We start from the raw sequence: 22,684 nt of genomic DNA on the forward strand, positions 1-22,684 counted from the left end.
GGCTGTTTCCCTCCCTCTCTCGTGGACCCTGATGCCTGCAGTTTGGGGAAGAGGGTTGAAGGAAGGTGGGACCATGAGCTGGCCCTTGCCGTTGGTTCCTGTTGGGACAGAGACCCGGCTCCTCTGTGCTCGTGTTCCATCCCACTCGGCCCCTTTGTGGAGAACCCGCTGCCCTGACTGGAGCTTGCGGGTGTCTGCTCCTTCAGCTTGCTGAGCACTCCCTCGGTGCCTTCACCGAGCTGTGCCGTCTCAGCTCCCCGAGCAGCCCTGCCTGAAGGGTCATAGGTCACTGAGTAAGGGCCCAGGGAGCTCACAGCTGTCGGAGCTGGGACACAGGGCTCTGTCGGACCCAGACCCAGGTCCCTGTTCTGTGCCCTCCTGTCCTGGGCCTCTGCCTGACCACTGGGCCCACTCCCGCCTGTTCCTGCGCAGTGTCTTCCCCCGGGAGCTGAAGGAGGTGTTTGCCTCGTGGAGGCAGGAGTGCAGCAGCCGAGGCCGGCCCGACATCAGCGAACGGCTCATCAGCGCCTCGCTGTTTCTGCGCTTCCTCTGCCCGGCCATCATGTCACCCTCGCTCTTCAACCTGCTGCAGGAGTACCCCGATGACCGCACGGCCCGCACCCTCACCCTCATCGCCAAGGTTACCCAGAACCTGGCCAACTTCGCCAAGTGAGTGCTTTGTCGCCTGACGGGCAGAGTCGGGGCGGGGGCGTGGGGCTGGAGCCCACGGGGACAGAGCTGGGCTGCACTGTGGGCCCTGCTTTGGTCCCTGTCATCCTTAGTCCTTGCCCTCTCCCCTTTTCAAAATATAATGTTCTCTACACCCCATCCTCCCCCTCCTAAAAGTACATGCCGTTTTGGTATGTTTCCTTAATTTTCAAAGGTAAGAAGACAAGATATTTCTTCCTTCTGCTTTTTTGAATTAACATTTTATCATAAGGATTCTCCCATGTACTTAACATTCATAAGCCTCATTTTGAAATGCATGACTCATGCGCTTTCAAGGGAGAAGGGCCCATATTTCCTTAGCCCGTCCCCCGTGGTTGGGTGCTCAGGCTGTTTCAGACTGTCCTTGTTTAATGCCGTCCTTGCTCGTAAAATGTTCCTGACTGTACCTTAGAGCAAGGGGGCGGAAACGGAAGGGCCAGGTCATCCGGTCACTCATTTGCAAAGCGTAGATAGAGCCCCATTCTGGGGCCACCTCCGTTCTGGGCTCTTAATCGGGCCAGGTCCCGGCTCCCTGGAGCCAGCCCTTCAGCAGGGGAGGGAGATGCCGAGTGAGCAGCAGAGCGGGGCTCGAGGTGTGCCCTCCGCTTCCCGGGAGGCTTTCCGGAACACGTGCTCCCAGCTGCGTGCCAGGATCTAAGGCGGCCATCCACTCACAGCAGGGCAGCAAGAGCGGAGGTGGGGCAGGCCCGGGGACGGCCGTGTGCTGGAGGGACAAGACGATGTGGCATTTCTGAATCAAGTGCCAGGCTGGGAGATGTGGGAGATGAGACCCAGGGGCACAGCGAGGACTCGAAGGCGAGGCAGGGTGGTGGGAGCCCCCAGCGGGCTTTGAGCAAGGGAGAGGACGGCTCTCATCTATTCTGGGTCCTGAAAAGGTCAGCTTGGCAGTGGTGGGGCCAGGGTGTTGGAGGGAGCAGGACTGGCAGCTGAGAGACCGGAAGGAGAGCTCAGCTGTGGTTCCAGCAGGAGAAAAATGGTAGAAGTATTGGGTTGAGGGGGTGGCGATGCAGGAGGCAGTGGCTGCAAGGTCAAGGGGTGACAAGAAGATAAGTCAGCAGGCCTTGTCAGCCGCGGGGAGGGTGAGGGAGGAGATTGCCCATCAGGCTCCTGGCCCAGCTGTCTGGTGGACGGTGGTGTCTCCACTTAGGATAGGGAGCCCAGGAGGAGAGCATGGGTTTGGGCGATAGCGACGACTTCAGACTTGGCCGGGGTGGGTAGGAGGAGGGGAGGTGCTGTGGACATAGCGTGTGTGTGCCGGCTCGGCAGAGGCCTGGCCGAGCACGGATTGAGCATCATCTGCGCACCAGGCCGTTGAAACTTGGAGGGGGAAAAGAGAGAGATTGTGATTAGCAGTGAAAGGGCGTGAGGACCAGGGAACATTCTAGGTCTTGTGAGAAAAGGTGCAAGAAAGAGTCTCTGGAGTCGGCCATGAGGAAAGAGGGCCCTGAGTCAGCAGATTGGTTGGCGGGGGGGGGGACTGAGTGATAGAAGAGCCAGGCATGGTGCTCAAGGAAGGGTGGGAGCTGAGAAGGTGGACGCGTCTCAGAGAAGGGGGCCCCTGGGTGGGGCCTGGCTTTCCCGGGGCTGCCTCGGAACCAGGTGCTCACCCTCTCTGCTCTCTCTAGGTTTGGAAGCAAGGAAGAATACATGTCGTTCATGAACCAGTTCCTGGAACACGAGTGGACCAACATGCAGCGGTTTCTGCTGGAGATCTCCAACCCCGAGACCATCTCCAACACCGCTGGCTTTGAGGGCTACATCGACCTGGGCCGCGAGCTCTCCAGCCTGCACTCCCTGCTCTGGGAGGCCGTGAGCCAGCTCGAGCAGGTGCCTGTGCCCGTGGGACAGAGGACAGTCAAAGAATTCCCCCGTGTAGGGCAGATCGGCAGCCCTGCCCGGTGCCAGAGCCCAAGGTTCCAACCCAGGCCCTGTCAGCACGCACAGGGACCTTGGCCCCGTTCCCCTGGGGCCTGCCACATTCACTTGCCAGCACCTGCTGGGGGAGCCCACTCTGGGTACTGGGGGCTTCAGTTGTGTTCCATGCACTTGGCGATGTGTGGGTGGATTCCACATACGAAGGCGTGTTCCCCACCTGTGAGAAATGTGATCAGACTTAGCTACTTCTCCAAAAATGTCCTTGTTCTGGGTTTTAAGGCCACTGATAAGAACAAGATAGAATGTTCCACCTCCACGTGTCAGGCAGGAAGTTACAAACCTTCCCAGAATTGCCCTTGACCATCAGTTGAAATGGTTATTCCCTAGACATCTCCGACATTGCTGCAGCCATCTGGAGTGTGCCCTCTGTGGCCTGGGGGTCCAGTGCACCCCCAGCAGCCCCAGCCCACACGGTGAACAAGTTCTTGGCAGCAAGGGTGAGGCCGGCTGCAATCTGCTTCCAGAATATCTTTTGCTTTCCCAGAGATCTGAGAGACCACCTTACAAAAGCAGTTGTTGCTGAAACGGGGCTGGAAGGCCTCCCCGCTCCTGCCCCATTCCTGGACATGACCACTCAGGTCACTCTGGCGTGCGGCCTTGTAGATACACCCGCGTGTGTGTGAAGTACACACACAGCACAAGGTCCTCTTCCTCTTTTATTTATTTGCGTCAGAGTGAGAATTTACGTGTGCACTGCAGTGTGCACTTCTCACTCTGTCGTGGCCATCTTTCCATGGCACCACGTATGTCCCCCGCTGTAACCTTTCTAACAGCCCAAGACTGTCCTGTCGTGTGACTGGAGTTTATTTCACTGGCCCCCTGTTGCTGGACACTTGGGTTAGTCCAGCTTTTCACTACAAACAGATGCTGTCGTAGTCATTTCTGCCCGTTTATGTCCACTGCCCTTTGGCTGCGAGAGACACGGTGTGGGGGACGTGGAAACTAGGGCCAGGAGGAAACTAGGGCCAAGACCTTCTCTTCCTCCACTGCTGCCAACACCAGTTACTCCAGCTGCCACCACTGCCTGAGCCCCTGTGCCGGCCACCGTCCTCTGTATCTGCACAACGGTCAGCAGCCATCACAGCTGACAGTGTAGCAGCAAGGATTTGAAATTGAGCTGTGTTAGCCTCTTGAGTCTGTGCTCTGTTGACCACATGAGTCTTCACACTTCCTTTTTGTACAAAGTCCTGTGCGGAAGCCAGTGCATAAGCAGAAGATGGCAGAGTCCCCTGCCCTCAGCTCGGCCCTGCAGCCCAGAACCCTTAGCACTGTGAGGTTAAGATGGGCCCAGGTGTCACCCTCTGCCTGACCATCATCCACTTGTTACTTGTCTGACAGGCATGTGGTGGTGTCTGCTCTGTGCCTGGACCATCTCCAGTGGGGCTCAGGTGTCAAAGCGGGCCAGGCCCCATCCCTCCCTGTGGGAAGTTCTGGATTCCACATGTGCTTTTCACTGTGGAGAGGCACCAAAGTAGAACGAACTAGGGTCAAAGGCTCGGACTAGGTTGGCATTGTTCCTCTGGGCCTCGCACTTCTGTCTCAGAAGGTTATGGGGAGCTGATGAATATGGACTTTGCAGATTGCTGAGCTCTACTCCCCCCTGCCCCGCCCTGGCCCTGCTGGATCTGCCTGGTGGGGGTGGAGGGCCTGCGCGCTCGGGGGTTTTGAACCACAGTGGCTGCTGCGTGCCTGGCCTCCCCAGGTGGCCCCAGCAGGTTACACCTGCCCCTTGTCGTGTCTTTGCAGAGCATCGTATCCAAATTGGGGCCCCTGCCTCGAATTCTAAGGGACGTCCACACAGCACTGAGCACCCCGGGCAGTGGGCCGCTCACAGGGAGCAACGACCTGGCCTCCACTCCTGGCTCTGGCAGCAGTAGCATTTCAGCTGGGCTGCAGAAGATGGTGATTGAGAATGATCTCTCTGGGTAAGAGCTGCCAGATGTGCTGGGTGCCGTGGGGTGCATGTGCAGACAAGGCACAGCCCACCTACAGTCTGTAAAACAAGCTGGACAAGACTCAAAGAATGTTGTGCAGGCCCTAGGCAGGTAACCTCCGCTTTGGAAAAATCAGGGAAGGCTGCCTGGAGGAGGTAGGGCTAAAGTTTTGAGCTTGTTAGGAAACATTTCCATTGGTGGAAAAGGCATTCTGGGTAGCGGGACTAGCACTAACAAAGGCCTGGACAAAGTTGGCATGTTCTATTGAAGAACAGTTACTAGTCCCCGATACCTCCAGATCGTTACCTAGATGTATGTTAAAAATACCTGTTCTCCTGGTATTTCCTGGCCTTGAATCAGTCTCCAGAAGTGGTGCTCAGGGGCATGTGTTTTTAGCAGGAACTCAGGTGACTACAAAGCTTTGAGGCTGAGCCTCAGAAAACTAGAGTTGGGGCCCAGCCCTCACTCTGAGCCCTCAGCCCCTGGACAAGTGCTGGACAAATAAAACACATATAGTGGAGGAGAAGGCAAATGTTCTGTAACGTCGATGTCAAAATGGGGATATTTCTTTAAAATAGGTGTTTATACCGAGTCATTTGTGCCTCCCTCACAGTCCCCTGCCTGCCAGGGGCCATCTCGGACCAGCCAGTGAGAGTGAGGGTGAGGCAGCAGAATTGGGAGTCGGGTCTCAGCCAGTGGTGGTGGCAGTGGCAGTCTTTTAAGGGCATGGAGATCAAGAATCGGGGGCGGGGCGGGGCGGAACGTAAGACTGGAAGCCCAGGAAGAGGCCAGATGCCACTTCCGGGTCCCTCTGCGTCTCAGGGTTCGTTCATACGACCTGCCAAGTGAAGTAAATCTTAGTTCAGGTGGGGACACACCTTAGCTGAGAGAGAGCCAGGCTCATGGGTTTTGAGGAAACCTGACCAGGTTCAAGGCTGGTCCGGGTTTCTCCCAGCTCCGCCAGCTGGGGCTTGGCACTTCCTCTCCCCATCTGAGGCTAAGCCTACATTCCAAGCCCATGTCAAAGCCCCAGGTCTTTGCTGCCTCCAGCGCCCTCAGAGCCCATTTCACCCCCACATTCTTCCCTCCAAAGTCCAGCTGGCTCCACCACATTGTGCCTTCTTCCAAGGAGCCGGCTTCAGGGAGGGGCCCAGGGAGGGTGCAGCTTGCCACTGCAGGCGCAGACTCTCCCTGCCTGAGTCATGCCCTGAGGATCCTCCTCTGATTGTTTTTGGCAAGAACGCCAGCCCCCGCCTGCCAGTCAGTCAAGGGGGTGGCAGCAGGAGGCTGGGCAGGGGAGGCTTCACCAGGCCCCCAGTTTGCTTATCAGTCTGATTAGGAGCAAGAGGCAAGAGGCAGAGGGAGCCCCCGTGGCGTTGAAGTCGGGAGTTCTCCGTGCAGGACCCTTGGATAGCCGAGAGCCACTGCGTTGTGGGTTTAGCTAAGGGTGGGGGGAATTTTCCAGAACACTCCAGACTTCAGCACCCATTATCCCAAGGTGCAGCCGAGCAGGGAAAGGGCAACTGCCAAGCAGCCTGGTCCGGCACTGGCAGCTCTGGCCACTAGCGCAGAGGTTTTGTTCAGGAACAGCCATCACAGCCATTCAGCCCCCGTGGCAGCTTCGGCCAGGGCCAGCTGCCCAGGCTCAGGTTTAGTGTTGCCGCTGGGCCAGTGGTCCCGGGACTGCCCCACTCTTGCTGCCCCTGCGCCTTGCCTCCCCGCCCCACCTTCCCTCTCCCGCCCCGGCCCTGGCCCCGGCGCAGGCCGCTGGGCCCGGCAGGTCGGCGGGGGCTGTGGGTTCGGACCCGCCTCGGCCGCATTCACAGTTCTTCTCTTCCCCCTTCTTTCCCTGTGTGTGCTTGTCTCCCTGCAGTCTGATAGATTTCACCCGGTTACCGTCTCCAACCCCCGAAAACAAGGACTTGTTTTTTGTCACAAGGTCCTCCGGGGTCCAGCCCTCACCTGCCCGCAGCTCGAGTTACTCGGAAGCCAACGAGCCTGATCTTCAGATGGCCAATGGTGGCAAGAGCCTGTCCATGATGGACCTCCAAGACGCCCGCACGCTGGACGGGGAGGCGGGCTCCCCGGCGGGCCCTGACGCCCTCACCACGGACGGGCAGGCCCCTGCAACTCAGCTGGTGGCTGGGTGGCCAGCCCGGGCAGCCCCCGGGAGCCTGGCAGGGCTGGCCACAGTGCGGCGGGCAGGCCAGACGCCGACCACGCCGGGCACTTCGGAGGGCGCGCCCGGCCGGCCTCAGCTGTTGGCCCCGCTCTCCTTCCAGAACCCTGTGTACCAGATGGCGGCTGGCCTGCCTCTGTCACCCCGTGGCCTTGGCGACTCGGGCTCCGAGGGCCACAGCTCCCTGAGCTCCCACAGCAACAGTGAAGAGCTGGCGGCCGCTGCCAAGCTGGGAAGTTACGGCGGTGCCGCCGAGGAGCTGGGGCGACGGCCGGGCGAGCTGGCGCGGCGCCAGATGTCGCTGATGGAGAAGGGTGGGCAGCCCACCGTGCCGCGGCAGAACAGCGCCGGCCCCCAGCGGCGGATCGACCAGCCGCCGCCTCCGCCTCCACCACCACCTCCGGCCCCCCGGGGCCGGACGCCGCCCACCCTGCTCAGCACCCTGCAGTACCCGCGGCCCTCAAGCGGCACCCTGGCGTCGGCCTCTCCCGACTGGGCGGGCCCTGGCGCCCGGCTCCGGCAGCAGTCCTCCTCCTCCAAGGGCGACAGCCCGGAGCTGAAGCCGCGCGCGCTGCACAAGCAGGTCAGTGCTGCGGGCGGAGGGGAGGGCGGGCCGGGTCGTCACGCCCACTCACGCTGCTCCCCCTGGTCATTCCACCTCCGCCGCACCCGGCTGCCATCCCACGCCGAATGACAGCCCATCCCACCAGCCTGCCACACATGTCACCACCCTCTTTTCAGCCCCACTGGCACCTGCCTCGTTGGCCCCTGCCTAAATCCTGGGAACCAGGGACACCGGCCTTACGGTCCCTCTGCCAGTTCTCCCTGAGACACCCAGATCAGGGAGAAGGAGGGAGGAGGGGCCGATCCGTTTCCATTTCCAAGCTTATTACAGCCCTCTCTAGGGTAGGAGCCTACCCACCCCTCACAGGCCCCCGCCCTGCACCTAGCCGGCTTCCAGGGAACCTGGGTGTCCTCTGTCACCCAAGGGCCACACGCAGCTTGCGGAACTGACGTGCCCTTGGTAGACCTCCTGGTCTGCCAGGGCCAGACCACCCATTCTCACCTGGGTGGCAGAGAACAGCTCAGGAGGCCACCTGGGCTCTTGACTCTGCCTTAGGCTGTCCGGGAGGTGGAGCTTCCTGGGTTAGGGGCAGCATCAGTAGGTGCCCAGCCAGCTGAAAGTCCCCTCCCTCCCCACCGTGCCTCTGAGCCACTTGTCCCTATGGCTCACTGGGTGCCACTCCCACCCGTCCCCTCCCCGCTGCCTCCCTCCAGCCCCTCACAGCTGTTGTTTCATTGTAGGGCCCTTCACCCGTGAGCCCCAATGCCCTGGACCGCACGGCCGCTTGGCTCTTGACCATGAACGCGCAGTTGTTAGAAGACGAGGGCCTGGGCCCAGACCCCCCCCACAGGGATAGGCTAAGGAGTAAGGAGGAGCTCAGCCAAGCAGAAAAGGTAAAGCTGGACCCTGGCAGTTTGGGGCAGGGCGGGGCTGCCTCCCTTGGCAGCTGGCAGGATTCTCTCCTCCCGAGCCCTGAATGGGGGCGCTGCTCGGTCCTGCAAATGGCCAGTCCCCTCTCAACCCCTGGTTTCACTTGAGGACAGTGATCAGTGGAATCTGGAATCAGCAAGAACGATTTAGCTTAGACACGACATTTCCCACACGGGCTGTACGTGAGACTCAGCTGGGACTTCTCCTGAATCCAGGCTCCCAGAAGCTGGTCATTGGACCTCTGGGAGGCCTCATTCTTGAGTGACTGGGCAGCTAAGCTTAAGAGAATCTGGGACTTGACGTTCGGGGGTGCCGAAGAGGCACGTGGAGTCCCTTGAGGGAGCCTCGTGCATGAGGAGGCGGAGGTGTGGGTCCCGAGACAGCTGGAGAAGCACCCCAGCCAGGCCCCCTCCACTCGGGGCCTGTGCCTGCCTGAGGCCGGGCTCTTTTCCAGCCCCCATCTCCACCGGGGCCTGGGAGAGAGAGAGCCAGGGTGAGGGGTCAGGTTGCTACTGAGATGTGTTCTTCCCCCCAGGGGAAAAAAAAATCTTTCTAAAATACCCAGATCCCGCGCCACCACACGTATCCGGCATTTCAGGAGGGACAGTAGGGCGCTTCTCTCCTCCAGAATTCTCCCAGTGGCAGCAGCTTCCCTGGATCCGTGGCTGGTCCTTGTCTCTTCCTGGAGGCCAAAGCCAAGGTCGACCCAGGACCAGTGCAAGGTCCCCCAGACAATTCCCCCTCTCACTGCTGGTGCTCCCACCCTCTCAGCCCCAAGAAAGTCTGGAGCAGCCTCTCGGCAAGGGCACGGGGGGCAGGGGGGCAGCCTCCCTCTCCTGGCCTAGGGCGGGGTTCATGTTCATGCTGCATTCCGCCACCCTCCGCCATCCCCGGGTCCACCACATCCGCTCGCTTTCACCATAATTATGTGAGGGGGACCAGGGAACATGGGGCAGAGTGCTCCAAGAGCCAGGGTTCGGCTGGGCAGCAAGGAGGGCCAGCCTCACCCCCGGCTCCCTCCGTGAACCTGGGGCCAAGCTCTGCCTTTTTGAGACTCACGTTCCCGTTCGTGAGTGGCTAGGATGACCTGAGTGAGTGTGAGTCAGGCTGCGGCTGGCGTGTCCGCTTTCCTCGTTGTCCCTGGGAGGAATGTGCTGCGGCTTCTCTCGCCATCTCTGCCGCTGACCGTCCCAGGCAAATCCAGGAGGCCTTTGTTGCCCAAGCTCCTCGGAGACCTGGTCCTGCCTGTCAGGCCCTTCCCACACCCCTCTGTCCAGCTAAGCAGCAGACCCAGGATGGGGCCAGGGCCATTTCTCACAGAGCCAGGCTGCCCGGTGGGTCCAGCTTTGTTTCAGGGGTTACATTTGGGGTTGAGCTGGGTCTCTCTGGCTTTGCTGCCCCGCTGATTTTGGGCGGCCCTTTGCCCTTGAGTGAGTTGGGCTCCTGTTACCAAGGCCCCAAGCCCTCGACCCTGCCCCGCCCTCTGTCCAGCCTGCACAGCCCCCCAGCTTGCTTCTTCTCTTGCTGCCTTACATCTCCTTCTCTTCCCCAGAGGCTGAGCGTGCTGGGCCGAATCAGAGCCAGAAAGCCAAGACCACCTTGCCCTTAACCTCTCTGTGCCCACTTCCCTGCACCACCACCCCGGCTTCGGGGTCAGATAGAAGCTGGGAGGCTAGGATCTTACCCCGCTTGTCAGTCACTCTACTCTGTGTGACTAGGTCACTTTGCCTTCTGGGCCTCAGTTTCCCCTCTAGTAGAGCTGCTACCTCACAGGGCACGGTCAGATCTCCTTAACGTACTCAAGCGTGTTTTAACCTTTTAATGAAAAGGTCAAGACCCTAGTTAAACCTTTACTTCTGAGAGATCTGGGTTTGAGTCTTCATGCTCTCAGCCGTAAGGTCAGGCTGGGGGAGCTTGGCGTGGAGAGGGCCCCAGATGGGGGGCAGTGTTTGGCATCTCCTCGCTGAGTGAAGTGAGCTGGGATGCTGACCGCCCCGGGAGCATTTCAAGCTGGGCTCCTTCCCACCCCGTGCTCCTGCTCCGGCTCACGAGGCTGTGCTCTCTGTCCTGGGTGCTGTGCTCGTGGCACGCTGCCCTCCTGGCAGGACCTGGCAGTGCTGCAGGACAAGTTACGCATCTCCAACAAAAAGCTGGAGGAGTATGAGACCCTATTCAAGTGCCAGGAGGAGACGACGCAGAAGCTGGTGTTGGAGTACCAGGCGCGGCTGGAGGAGGGCGAGGAGCGGCTGCGGCGGCAGCAGGAGGACAAGGACATCCAGATGAAGGGCATCATCAGCAGGTGAGGGCGCCCGTCCCTGCTCGGGAGCCAGCCCCGGCCCCACATGCCCAGAGCGGGCAGACCTGTCCACTGCCCTCCAGGAGGCTCCTGGTCAGGGGAGGGGCCCATGAGCGGCAGGGTGAGCCGAGTGTGGCGATAGGAAGGAAGAGAGTGTCCTAGGAGGTGGGGACAGCGTGGCACACGCCTGGGAGGTACGGGGTAGCCTGGAGTGTGGGGATCCCCGCACGTCACAGCGTGCGTTGACATGACAATAAGATGCAAAGCTGGGCCCGGCGGACGTGAGGTCAGCCAGGCCCAGCTCACGAAGGGCCCAAGGGCCCTGTTAGGGGGGTCACGTTTCCTTGGTAAGTGCTCTCAGGGGAGTTTAGAAGCAGGATTGGGATGTCAGGAAAGACAGCGAGGACCCAGTTCGGGGCAGGAAAAGTAAGAATGAATGGCAGTTACGTTCCGTGGGTGAATATGGGAGGTGAGAGGGAAGAAGGAGACAGAATAACCTCTAGGCTTCTACTAAGAGCATCTGGGCGTATCGTGGTGCCAGTTACTGAGATGGGAAACTTGGAAAGAGGAGCAGTTTGGGGGAGGGGGGAGGGGGGTGACCGTGCCAGGTTTGAATGTGTTGAGTTTTAAGGTGCCTGTGGATTATGCGGGAAGATTTCCAGGGGGACCATTGGTTTTAATGCTGACTCTTTATTGATGGTGTAGCATCTGAGTGAACCCACAGTCCCAATCCTGGCATTTACTTCCTTATGACAGTAATACCAGGTATAAGAGAGACAGTGTGGATTTAGAGCTTGTTTGTTTACACGGTATAAGAGCCTGTCACCTGGACAGATTTCACAGGTGTGCACATTCCCCCACCTGGCCTCATGCTTTATCCACTGCAGAAACCTTTCCCACAGTCCTATTTAGACTGCCTGTTTTTCTGCTTCTAATTGCTGTTTGCTTGGTTTACCTGTGGGTTTGTTCATAGGAAAATGGTTAGCAGCAGGCTTATAACCAGGGTGGCTAGGAACCTACTGTTCACTTGACCGCCAGCTCTGCTCTTGGCCGACTCCACGTGTGTGGTTCTGAGAAGGGAAAACATTTTTCAGCTTAACCACCTCCTGCTCACTGTGTCTGTTCTCTGAGAGGCACATGCTCTGATTTCAGCGGCTTATTTAGCACGTTTATTTCTACTAACCAATCCTGCTATATTTCCTCCCTGACTGTAAATGCCACTTAGGTCAATTAGGTTGATGGTGTTGTTCAAGACTTCTGTATCTTCGCTGGTTTTTCTACTTGTTTACTCATCGAGAAAAGAATATCGAAGTTTCTAGTCAAAAGTACGGATTTGTCTGTCTTTATTTGTTGGTTTTTGTTTTACTTACACTGAAAGTATCGTTAGACGCACACACATTTGGGATTGTGATGTATACTGTTAACGAACTGACCTCTATCATCATCAAATCACCTTTTTTGTAGCCCTACTTGCTCTGAAATGTTTGATGTTGATACACCTGCCCGTAGTTCCTTTTAGCAGTGTTAGTCTGGTATATCCTTTCCCATGCTTATACTTTTAACCCATCTGGGTGTCTCTACATAAAGTGAGTTTCTTTTACAGACACCTTGCTGTTTTTGCTTTTTATCTGACAGTTTCTGCCTTCTAATTGGAATGTTGAGACGACTTAGATTTAACGTAATTGTCAACATGAATATGTTTAAACCTACTGTCTTGCTTTTCGTTTTATTTGTACTGCTTTGTTCCTTTTTTCCCTGCCCTCTTTTATATCGAGTATTTCTGATGATTTCATTTTATCTCCTCTGTTGGCTTACTAACGATATTTCTTTGTTGTCACTTGAGGGCAGGGGTTGGAAACTTTCTGTAAAGTTGCAGATAATAAGTATTTTGAGCTTTTCAGGCCACGTGGTGTTTGTCGCAACTCTGCAGCTCTTCCGTTAACTTTTCGTGATGTGGCCCCTGCTCTGGCTGTAATAGTAGGTCCCCTGTCATTATCTTTGTTCTTCTATATTTAATGTCCTTTTTTTCCCTCTGGATTTTTTAAAACTTTACTTCTTTATCACTGATTGCCAATAACTTGATTATGTTGTGCTTCGGTGTAGTTTTCTTGATGTTTTCGAGGTCTGTTGAGCTCTTGGATCTGTGGGTATATGGTCACGCCTCCCCAGTCTTAGATAATTTCTGTTACTGTGTCTTCAAGTTTACGAATCACTTCTTTAGTGCCTTAATCTGCTGTTAATTCTGTCTAGTATTTTTTTCATTTCAGATATTGCATTTTTTTCTCTAGATCCTTTTAAATTTGGTGTGAATCCCATCCGTTTCTTCTCATCATGCTCTTGCTTTCGTCACGAAATATATTTATAATAGTTGTCTTAATATCATTGAACACATGAAATATATTTATAATAGTTGTCTTAATGTCCTTGTCTACTAATTCTGTCATCTGTGACATTTCTGAGTCTGTTTTCACTAATTCTCTTCCTCGTTATGGGTTCTGTTTTCCTACCGTTCTGCGTGTTTGGTGATTTTTGGTTGGATGCCAGACATTGCGAACTTTAGATGCTGGTGGTTCTGTGTCCCTTTACATACTTTGGGTTTTGTTCTGGTCGCAGTGAGGTTCCTTGGAATCAGTTTAACGATTCTTTCGAGGCTTACAGTAAAACTTGGTTGGGTGGGTCCTGGACAGCCTTGCATCCAGATCTAACGTGGCTGTGCTATTGGAGCACTTTCCTTCTGGGGATTCTGTTTGAGGCCTCCGATGCTAGTACATTTTCCCAGTGTGCTTTGGAAGGAGCTGAAGTATTCCTAAGGGGGTTGGTTGTGTGAACTCCCTTCCAATGGTTCGTGCCCCGGCCTGGCTGTGTTCTCACAGGCTTGCAGGCCAGTCCTCAGTCAGAGACCCAGAAGGCCCCTCGGGAGATGGGTGTTCTCTCTGCATCTTCCTCCTCTCCGGCCCTGTCCCACAAATCCTACCTGTCTTGCCCCGCTGCCCTCCTGGGTCTCCTCAGCTCTGTGAGGTCACTTCTCTTTTTCTGTGTGGCGTGGACACTGTAAACAGTGAGCAGGGCTCGCCTTGAGTGCTCCGGTCTCACAGGCGTCACCACTGCACTGCCTGTTCAGTGTCTGGAAGCCTCTGTTTCGTGTAGGTTGCCTGGTTTTCTAGTTTTCTTGTTTGTATTTTTCTCGATGGCAGGAGGGTAAATCCGATGATACCGTCTACTGCCTGTCTTCCCCCATCGTCCCCCACCCTTCTCACAGGCTTTGCTCCGTGTCTGCGTTCCTATAACAAGGAACCCCTTTGGCACAGCCCCATTCCCCCTCCTCCTGATTAGTGCTTCTGCCCCCTCGACCCCACTGACTTCTCACAGCAGCCCTGTGTGGTTCCTGCCCCCGCACCATTAACCTCCCTGTGCATCTACTGTGCTGTGGGCCAGATGCTCACTCGGGGGCCATGGGGCTGCTCTGCTGGACTGGAGAAGCTGTGATGGTAGAGATGGAAATGAAGCTCGCCTGAGAAGTGTGTATAGTGTGAGAAATATGGAGGGCGAGGCAGCCCCCTGGAGCCCTGACATCCTGGGGACGGACAGGACAAGGCATCTGCAAACAGTGGCCTAGAAGCTAGCAAACCGAGAGCACATAGGGTCTCGAAGCTAAAAGAATTGAGTTGGAAGATGGGCGTGGTCAAGAGTGATGGATGGGTGTGTGAAAGACCCGCAGGATGAGGGCAGGAAGGGTCTCAGGCAAGGAGCAGCTGGTGACAGACACACACCTGCCTGAGCTCTGAGCTTCTGCAGGCAGCATCCCTCCTCTTCCCTGCTTGTCGCCCACCTGCAGACCTTGCTCGTCCTTCAGAGGTCCAGTTCGTGTGTGCACGCCTCCACCTCACCCTCCAGGATGATTAGCTTCTTCCTGCTCTCTGTCCCCACGGCCCCTGAGCTTCCCATGCAGGGCGTAGCAACTGTCTGCCTGCCTGTGTCCCTGCCGCTTTGTGAGCTCCTTGAGGGAGAGGACTGCACTTCATTCATCTCTATACCACGAGTGCCTGGCACAGCCTCAGTGAATATGGAGTCAGGGAGACACTCTAGTGCCCTCCAGGGCCTTTGTCCTCCCATCTATGCCCCAGGACCCATGACTTTATACTACCTGTCTGGCTCCGGAGGATGGAAAGGATCCAACACCCACTCCCACCCACCTTGGCTCCTGGAAGAACATCAGGAAAGGGGCAGCTCCAGGGGCTTCTGGGGATTTGGGAACAGCATAGGCAGGAGAAGTGTAAGGAAGCAATAGATCTAGCCCGTGTCAGTGGCTGGGGGCCTGGGGAAGGGTGTCTGTCCCGGGCAAGTGCAGGAGGTCTGTGGACCAAGGAGAGGCTCTCCTGGTACGTCACCTCTGTGCAGGTACGATGGTCTAGGCCCACAAGGCCCCACACCCACCTCGTCATCTGCTCCCTCAAGTGCCAGCCTGACTGTCCTTGTCTCCGGTCACAGGTTGATGTCAGTGGAGGAGGAGCTGAAGAAGGACCACGCAGAGATGCAAGCAGCTGTAGACTCCAAGCAGAAAATCATTGATGCCCAGGTGGGGGGCGCTGGCCCTTTGGTCAGCTACAGGTGGTAAAGGGCGTGGGATAAGGAGGGGATGATTTTGGCTTCTCCCCATCCTCAGTCATGCCCCGCTACAAAAGCTGTGGAGGAATAAGAAACCAGGATCTCTGCTCCAAGAAGTCAGACTCGAGGGTCTCGGTGGACCACAAGCTCACTAGGACAGGCTGTGAAAGGGGTGGGGCAGCCCGATGGGTATCACCTTTCACCAGGGATGTTTACCAAAGAGTGGAAGCTATTGGGAGGGCTGGGGGTGACACAGGCTGGGCAGAGGGGAGGGGGCTCTCTTGTTCAGAGCTGCATCTTCCCAACTGCACTGAGAGGGGAGACACGTTAGAGAGTCTGGCCTCCGCTCTCCTTCACCCAGGGATGCGCCTTCTTCCTCTTACTTGCTTTAGAATAGGGCCAGGCCTTGCTCGGACTGTAAATTGCGCACACTGACCGGGAGCTGTCACCTGTGTGTCACATGTACACGCACATGAACAGAGCACCTGCTCTTGGGTCCTCGGGTGGCTACTGGATGACCGCTAGGGATGCTCTGTTTGGGTTTCGAAGCAGGCGGTCTGACAGAGATCTTGGGGAGGCAGACTCAAGGAGGTGGTGGCCCATGATGGCAAGGCCACGTCCTCCCAAACTCATGTCCCCTGCGCCACAGCCTCAGTGCCTTCCCCACCCTTCGCGTGTGGTGCACTCCCCCGATCCCGGCATCTCGTCCAGGCCACCGTCCCCGCACTTCTCGTAGGGCCCTCTGACCCCGATTCACGCCCTCTTTGCCCACAGGAGAAGCGCATCGCCTCCCTGGACGCTGCCAACGCCCGCCTCATGAGCGCCCTGACACAGCTGAAAGAGAGGTACAGCATGCAGGCCCGTAACGGCATCTCCCCCACCAACCCCACCAAATTGCAGATTACTGAGAACGGCGAGTTCAGAAACAGCAGCAATTGTTAACCTGCCCGAGGAGAGGGAGGACTGTGGTGGCCCAGGGCAGGGCCCCAGCCTGGGGAGGAACACCCCACAGTTGCAGCCCCAGCGCAGGGGGCAAGAGGCCGAGGCTCGTCTCCCCGTGCCCTCCGCCCACGGTCCAGGAGGCGGCCACAGAGGGAGCCGAGAGACCATCGCAGCGGGAGCCCGCCCCCCGCTTCCACCTGAGAAGCGTGTTGGGTGCAGGCCGAAGAGACAGCACTCGGGGAGTGGGACATCCTGGTGGGAGCAGGGGCCCGGCCACAACATGTCTCTGTTGGTTATCGAATTCGGCGTGTGTCACCCTTCCTTCTTGGCCTGGCCAAGTGCATGTACCCCACCCCCCATGCTCCCCAGGGAGGGAGCTGCCCGGAGACGTGGGGGATGAACAGCTAGGGGTCCAGGCTCCCTGGCAGTCAGGCTCCTGCCCTGTGGGACCTGCCTCTCAGTTCCAGGAGCTGACAGGTGTGTCAGCAGGCAGGGAGAGAGGGGGTGGGGAGGACGGAGCTGCCAGAGTTCCGTGTCGCCTGCCCAGCGCAACACCTGCCACTGCATGCAGCCTGTCGGGGTCCCTGCCTGCTGTGAGGAGCCGAGGATTCACCCCATACCTGTCCACACACTCCTGCCTTCCTCTTCCTCCCCACCTTACTTGTTCTGCCAAAAAGACCCAGTGAGGCTCACGGCTCTGTCTTCTGAGCCCTCACACCTGTGGGGAGGATATAGGCCTCCCTCTCTTGGCGCCCAGGCTGATGCTCTGGGGCTCCCGAAGCCAAAGATACGGGCAGAGCTGGCCCAGATGGCACCGCGCGTGCCACTTGTCCTTCTGTGGCCCTGCAGGGAGTGGCCGCTGGTGCTCACCCTGAGACAAAGGCTAGTCTTTCCTGATTGACGGTTAAAAAATTCTAATGCCCATGGGCCCTGAGAAGGTGGATAACTGTGATTTTTTTTCCTTTCACAGTATGCATTAGAAACAAAAGCCCGCTTGCTCGCTTGCTGGAACACAGGGGCCTTTTAAATTGAGCGTGCGCACTGCATGGGAAATAGCGGCCCCGGAGGATGTTAGACTTGCTCCCTCTCCAAGACAGCAGCGGCCTGCACCAGGCCCCGTGTGTGCGGCCGGCCTCCTCCTCACCCTTCCCGGGCCCCCAGCCCAGGACCCAGGCACTGCAGACAGGCGAGGGGCACACCCCACAGCTGGGGCCGGTTTTCCTCAGCTCTAGGCTGTTCTGTAGTTCTGCAGCCCTCCCCGCCCCCGCTTGCGGGATGTAGGGGGGCAGGAGCTAGGGTCTCTCTCAGTCCCTCCTGTTCCTGGCCCTGGCCCTGGGTATTAGAGCTGGGGCGTCCGCAGCCGAGCCAGGGCCAAGCCAGAGCCACCCCCCCGCCTCAGCCTCAGGAAGCTGAGGAGCCCCTTGGGAAAAACACTGCGCCCTTCCCGCGGCCACAGAGCCCACCAGGAGAGGGCACACGGGAGGGGTGGCCCGTCCACACCACACCCCGTCCCAGGCCCACACCCTGAGGATGGTCTCGTAGATACAACCTGCAGATCACTTAGGCCGGAGATGTGCTGGTGGGGTGAGGGCAGCCCCCGAGGGTCACAGACCTCAGGAAGGAAGGCCACGGGGGCTCAGGCCCTGCTCCGGCTCCTGGTCTCACAGGCGGGGCCTGGCCCCACTGATGTCCTCTGGTTCAGTCTTGCCGCCCCCCCTTCCCCCCACAAACTGCCCAGGGAGCCCTCCCCTCCCCCCCATCCCACTCCTCTCCCGCCCGATGCTTCGTAGAGCGACCTCGGACTGAGCACCTCTTAGCAATACAAGGGGAGGTTCCAGGGCCCGACAGGGGGCAGGAGGTCATTGCGGTGGCCGGTGCTGGCGGCCCTTGGCTGGGCTGTGAGCTCTCAGGCCGAGAACCTTATTTACCTAGTGCAAAAACTGTAAAAGTGTACAGACTCTTCACAGATTTTTATCTGCATTGCAAGTCTGACAATTTTTGTAAATGTTCTTGGTGTTTGACTGTAATGTAACTATTTCACCTGATGGTTGTACATAGTCCTTTCGTCCTGGTGCTGCCGAGGGCCGCCCGGGACCGCTGCTCTCCGATGGTTTGTATTTTATTTTTTAATCTAGAGAACAGTATTGGGCAGGAGGAAGAGGTTTGGGATTTGGGTGTCGGGGTCTTTTCCTTGCCCATGCATTTATTCGTTTGCTTTCGCAGAGGTGCTGTCTGAGTGGGGGTGATGGAGACCTGTGCCCGGGCTGGGCCAGCAAAGGGGGCTCCTGGTCGGGCCACATAGAACCTGTGTCTCAGTGTTAGACGCCGCCCGCAGGCAGGACTGGGTCGCCAGAGGGCCTGGCGGGAGGGGGAGTGAGGGAAAGCTGTCCCCGCTCATGGAGGACCAAGGTCCCAGAACCCCAGACTCGGCTGGAGAAGGTTCTCCCCTCCTTTGCCAACACAAAGAGGCCTGACTTGTTTGCTTAACTTTTATGTTTAAGGTGAAGGAAACTGCCAAACTTCCTATAAGTGAAGACTCTCTTTCCGACTGCCCAGTATGGGGGGTGGGGAACCAGGGCCAGACCGCCACACCCCCCGGCCCTACAGCGCATCCGCCCGGGGCGCACCTCTTCCTCCCACCCTGTCCGCGGAAGGCAGACCATCCAGGGAAACAGCCCCTCTCTTTTCTACACACTCAGCCCCAAAGCCTCCCCAGCCCCCACTCCACCTCCCTGCTCCCCCTTTTGTAAGTATGTGAAAAAGGACAAAACTACAGATGTTGGAGTCTCGGCCGGAGTCTCCCCTCCGGCTGCGACTTTTAACTATGTAATAATGTACAGAGAACGTTGTTGGTGTTCTAAGACTGTGTGGCTGTGCAATTTCTGTACATTTGCAATTAGAAATATTAAAGATTTATTTAGCTATTTTAAGCCTGACTCACCTCTCTATTCAGCGATGTCCCAGGAGATTCTCCAAGGGTGACAATTCGTGGGCTGATGTTGTCCTTTACCAAGGGGCCCAGCACTGAGTTCATCCTGGTGGCAGTTGTGGACCCTTAAAGCTGGTGGCACTGGTGGTCTCAGCTCACTAAGTGATCCTCCAGGCTGGGGGTCTCTCTGCTCCAGGAAGTGGAGCAGATGAGCTCTCTAGGCCCTGCCCACTGGCTGCGACCAGCTCGGAAGTGAGGTCTTTGCTGGTCCCACAGCCTCCAAGGAGCACGGCCCCTCACTTTCCCTGCAGCAGATACCAGCTTCTGCCAGTCTCCGCTGCAGATGCTGTCCCATCAGCTGATGTCTGCCTCCAGGAGGGGAGAGGCCCAGGGCGGGGAAGAGGTTGGCCCAGGGTCACCAGCAGGTCCTGGCTGAGTTGGACTAAGCCTAGGCTCCTGGTATCTGGAAGGCCCCAGCTGGTGGTGCTCTCTCAACCCTTACCCGCCTGCAAGGCTGAACCCAGGGCCTTTGCTGGGAACAAATTTGCCCCCAAGCCCCTTGGACTGCACCTATGCACAGGGAGCCTTGCAGCCCTGAGTCTTACCTAGCAGGCCCCAGGTACCACACTGTAACCCTTAGGGGTCAGTGTATCCCGTTTCAACGCAGAGGAGCAAGTCCAGGCCCCAGCCCCAGCCCAACTCCTCAGAAACAACACTCAGGGGCCGAGAGTCTATGGAGGGCAGGGCTATCTGGTCAGATCACCAGACGGACACCCTGCTCTGTCATCTGCGCAGGTGTCTCTGGCTCCTTGCCAAGGACCTGGGCCCCAGGCCGCTCCTGTGCTTTTCCTTGAAACCAATAGGAGGGCTGGTTTGAGGGGAGGGCGGCAGGGTGCAACAGAGCCACAGGCTTCTGTCCACCCTCACCAGCCTGCTCCTGCTCCAGCCTCCTCGCAACACCCCACAGTGCCCCTTGTTCTAGCCCTGGGGTAGCTCTAACCCCATACGGTTCTCTGAGGGGTAGTAGGGTGTCATCCTGCTCCCCAAACCCATACTGCTCAACACTCAGCCATTAGGACGTGTTAATTCCCCACCCCTGCCCCACATGGCCACTTCTGCCCGCCCTCTGCACCCTCCAGTCCACCTCCCTCCATCAGCCTGGTGACCTCAACCACCTGCCCAGCACCCCAACCCCTTGGGTTCTCAACCTCTAGTCTCCCGTGAGGACCCCTCCCGACCATCTACCACGGTAATGCCGCGGTTCACCCTCGGATGGGCCCTCTTCCTCCCAGGCTCACATCTTCCCCACCAGGTTTGGCCCTGCGTCTCTGCCTCCTCGGCCCCTCTTTGGACCATATGCTTTGACTACATCAGCCCTGGGTCGTCCCAGTGGCCCCTGGTCTCTGGGCGGCTGAGCATCACAGGAGAACAGCAAAGACGCTGCCGCCCGTGCTGTGCCGCTGCGGGTTCCTGCCTCCTCCGTTCTCTGCCGCGCCAAGGAGGTTAAGGCAGGTTTGGACCTCTTCTCAGATCTCCCTGCTCCGAGAGCCATCCTCCTACCCCTCTGGGGGAGGATGCTCAAGATGACCCCCTGACCCTTCCCTGGCTCCCCACCAACCTGGCTACCCCAGCCCTCATCCCTGCAGGAATAGAAGTGACCCTTTTCCTGCCCAAGACGGCCCGTGGCCAAAGCCGTCCCCTCTCGCCCCTTGCTGCTTTAATCACTCCAAAATCTTCAGCCTCGCTGCTCTTTCCCAGGGCACCAGGTCACCAGGTCACCACCTGCTCCTCACCTGCTGCAGGCTGGGGTTTCTTCCATCCCCTTCAGCCAGCCTTATCCTGCCTCCAGGTACCTGCCATCTCCCCTCCTCACCTCGCGTTCTTTCCCCAGCCCACCACTTCATCGCCAAACCCATGGGCTCCCTCGGTGCTTCCGTGCTGCTGTCCCCAGTTCCCAAGATCAGAGACTGCCATCCTTCCGCTGGGGCGATGCCACACAAACAACAAAATTCAAGGAGTTAGCGATGAAAGGGAAAGAATCTCACGTGGACAGAAGACATTCATAACAAAGGCACTAAAGCCGTGAACCTCCACAAGTGGATCAAGAAGCATCGAATAGAGAGCAAACGCTGGAAATGCAAAGAATCGACAGAAATCCAACTGCTCTTGACACGGACACACCACCAGTGTTAGTTTATTACAGATTCGGGAGGCAGTAAGAACCTAGAGGATTTTAATAATTAATAAGGTTTAATAAACAGGGATCCATCAAGCTCTTAATCTTGGGAGCACACCTTCTTTTCAAGTACTTGGAACATTACCCAAAGTTGACTATAATGAGATATGAAAACCTCAGCAAGTTGCCCAAAGAAATAGTTTAGGCCACATTCTCTGCCTCGAAGCAGTAAAACTAGAGACCGATAATAAATATTTAACCAGGAAAAAACCCTACTATCAGGCAGTTTACAAAATAAATATTGAATCAATAGAATTAGATTTTTAAAACAAACTCGTCTTCTAATTAAACAAGGTATACTGACCTCGCACATTTATTTATTCCTCCCCAAACACAACTATACTGACTGGAAAGAACTAATAAGATTATCACCTGTAAGGACAAAATTAATGTGGGGGGAGATATCAGTAAATAAGAAACTTTGAAAAGCTTTGGCAGATGGAAGCTGATGAAGGAGTGTCAACTACGTTAGCAGAGCAGAGAGTCAGTTGAATCAGAAATGAACTATCAGCCCCAAGGAACCCCCAAGAGGCTCAGGGCTGAGAGGTCCAGCATGATGGGAGACAGAGCCATGGCACCAGGTTGGACATGAGGGAGCCACACCTCAGCATCCTCCTCCCACTCTGCACACACAGCCAGGAAACTTCTCTTTACCCCTCATCTCCTTTAAGGAATTGGACATTCGTTCTCTGGAGGAATAGAACCAGCTATTCTCCAGACTTGGGGACAGCAGGCAGAGCAGAGAGGGCTCTGTGAGGTATGGGGTAGTCAGCAGGTGGACAGGGGTAAAGTGAGCTTCTGCCCTCAATAGTGCCTACCCCACAGCGCCTTCCTTGCTCCCAGAATGCCCAGAGCTAGGCAGCTATCCTCCAAGTAGCTGACTGGAACATCCTTCTTTGGAAAAACTAGCTTTGGAGAAAAGACCTCCAGATATCTCTCTAATGCAAAGAGTGCATCATTGTCCCAGCATCCCATAAAGATCCCCACCAATCAGCGTGCCCTGCGCGTGTGCATACCCACGTGCAAAAGCACAGACGGTTGAGGAAAGCTTCCAACAAATAATAGAAACTGGATATGAATTTCCTCAGGCCTTTGCTTCATTAGTGACAACAAAGCTCCTATGTACGCAAAAAAAGAAAAAAAGAAAGGAAAGTGAGAAGGAGGAAAAAAAAAAAGAAAAAAGAAAACTTTCATCGTGAAAGGGAGAGGCCAAATCAACCAGTCCAAGAAAGGAAACAAGAAATAGAGACAATGCAAGAAAGAGAACATTTTTTAAAAATAATAACTCCAAACTATAATATCCTCAGGGAAATAAAACAGCAGGATTCTATGGAAAAACAAAAAAACAAAAACAAACAACAACAAAAAAAAAACAAGATCCAAAAAGAGCTCCTGATTATCAGG

The 22,684-nt window shown here is 56.7% G+C and overlaps 1 protein-coding gene across 8 annotated transcripts in view; it reads left to right on the forward strand.

The window, feature by feature from the left end:
• DAB2IP (DAB2 interacting protein) overlaps positions 1–19,045 on the forward strand; it is a 117,728-nt gene extending 98,683 nt beyond the window's left edge. For 6 of the 8 annotated variants that reach the window (XM_011360999.2, XM_011361000.2, XM_011360998.2 and 3 more), the window contains 8 exons: positions 433–669; positions 2,355–2,556; positions 4,411–4,589; positions 6,472–7,360; positions 8,083–8,235; positions 10,378–10,571; positions 15,057–15,144; positions 15,948–19,045. In XM_011360999.2, the coding sequence (XP_011359301.1) occupies positions 433–669; positions 2,355–2,556; positions 4,411–4,589; positions 6,472–7,360; positions 8,083–8,235; positions 10,378–10,571; positions 15,057–15,144; positions 15,948–16,115 (2,110 nt within the window). In that variant the 3' untranslated portion in view covers positions 16,116–19,045. The remainder of the gene's footprint in view (positions 1–432; positions 670–2,354; positions 2,557–4,410; positions 4,590–6,471; positions 7,361–8,082; positions 8,236–10,377; positions 10,572–15,056; positions 15,145–15,947) is intronic. The other 2 variants (XM_011360997.2, XM_011360996.2) reach the window with 2 other exon arrangements.
• Positions 19,046–22,684: the final 3,639 nt, after the last annotated feature.

The sequence above is a fragment of the Pteropus vampyrus genome, unplaced genomic scaffold (genome assembly GCF_000151845.1).
Source record: "Pteropus vampyrus isolate Shadow unplaced genomic scaffold, Pvam_2.0 Scaffold61, whole genome shotgun sequence".
Taxonomy (NCBI): Eukaryota; Metazoa; Chordata; class Mammalia; order Chiroptera; family Pteropodidae; genus Pteropus; species Pteropus vampyrus.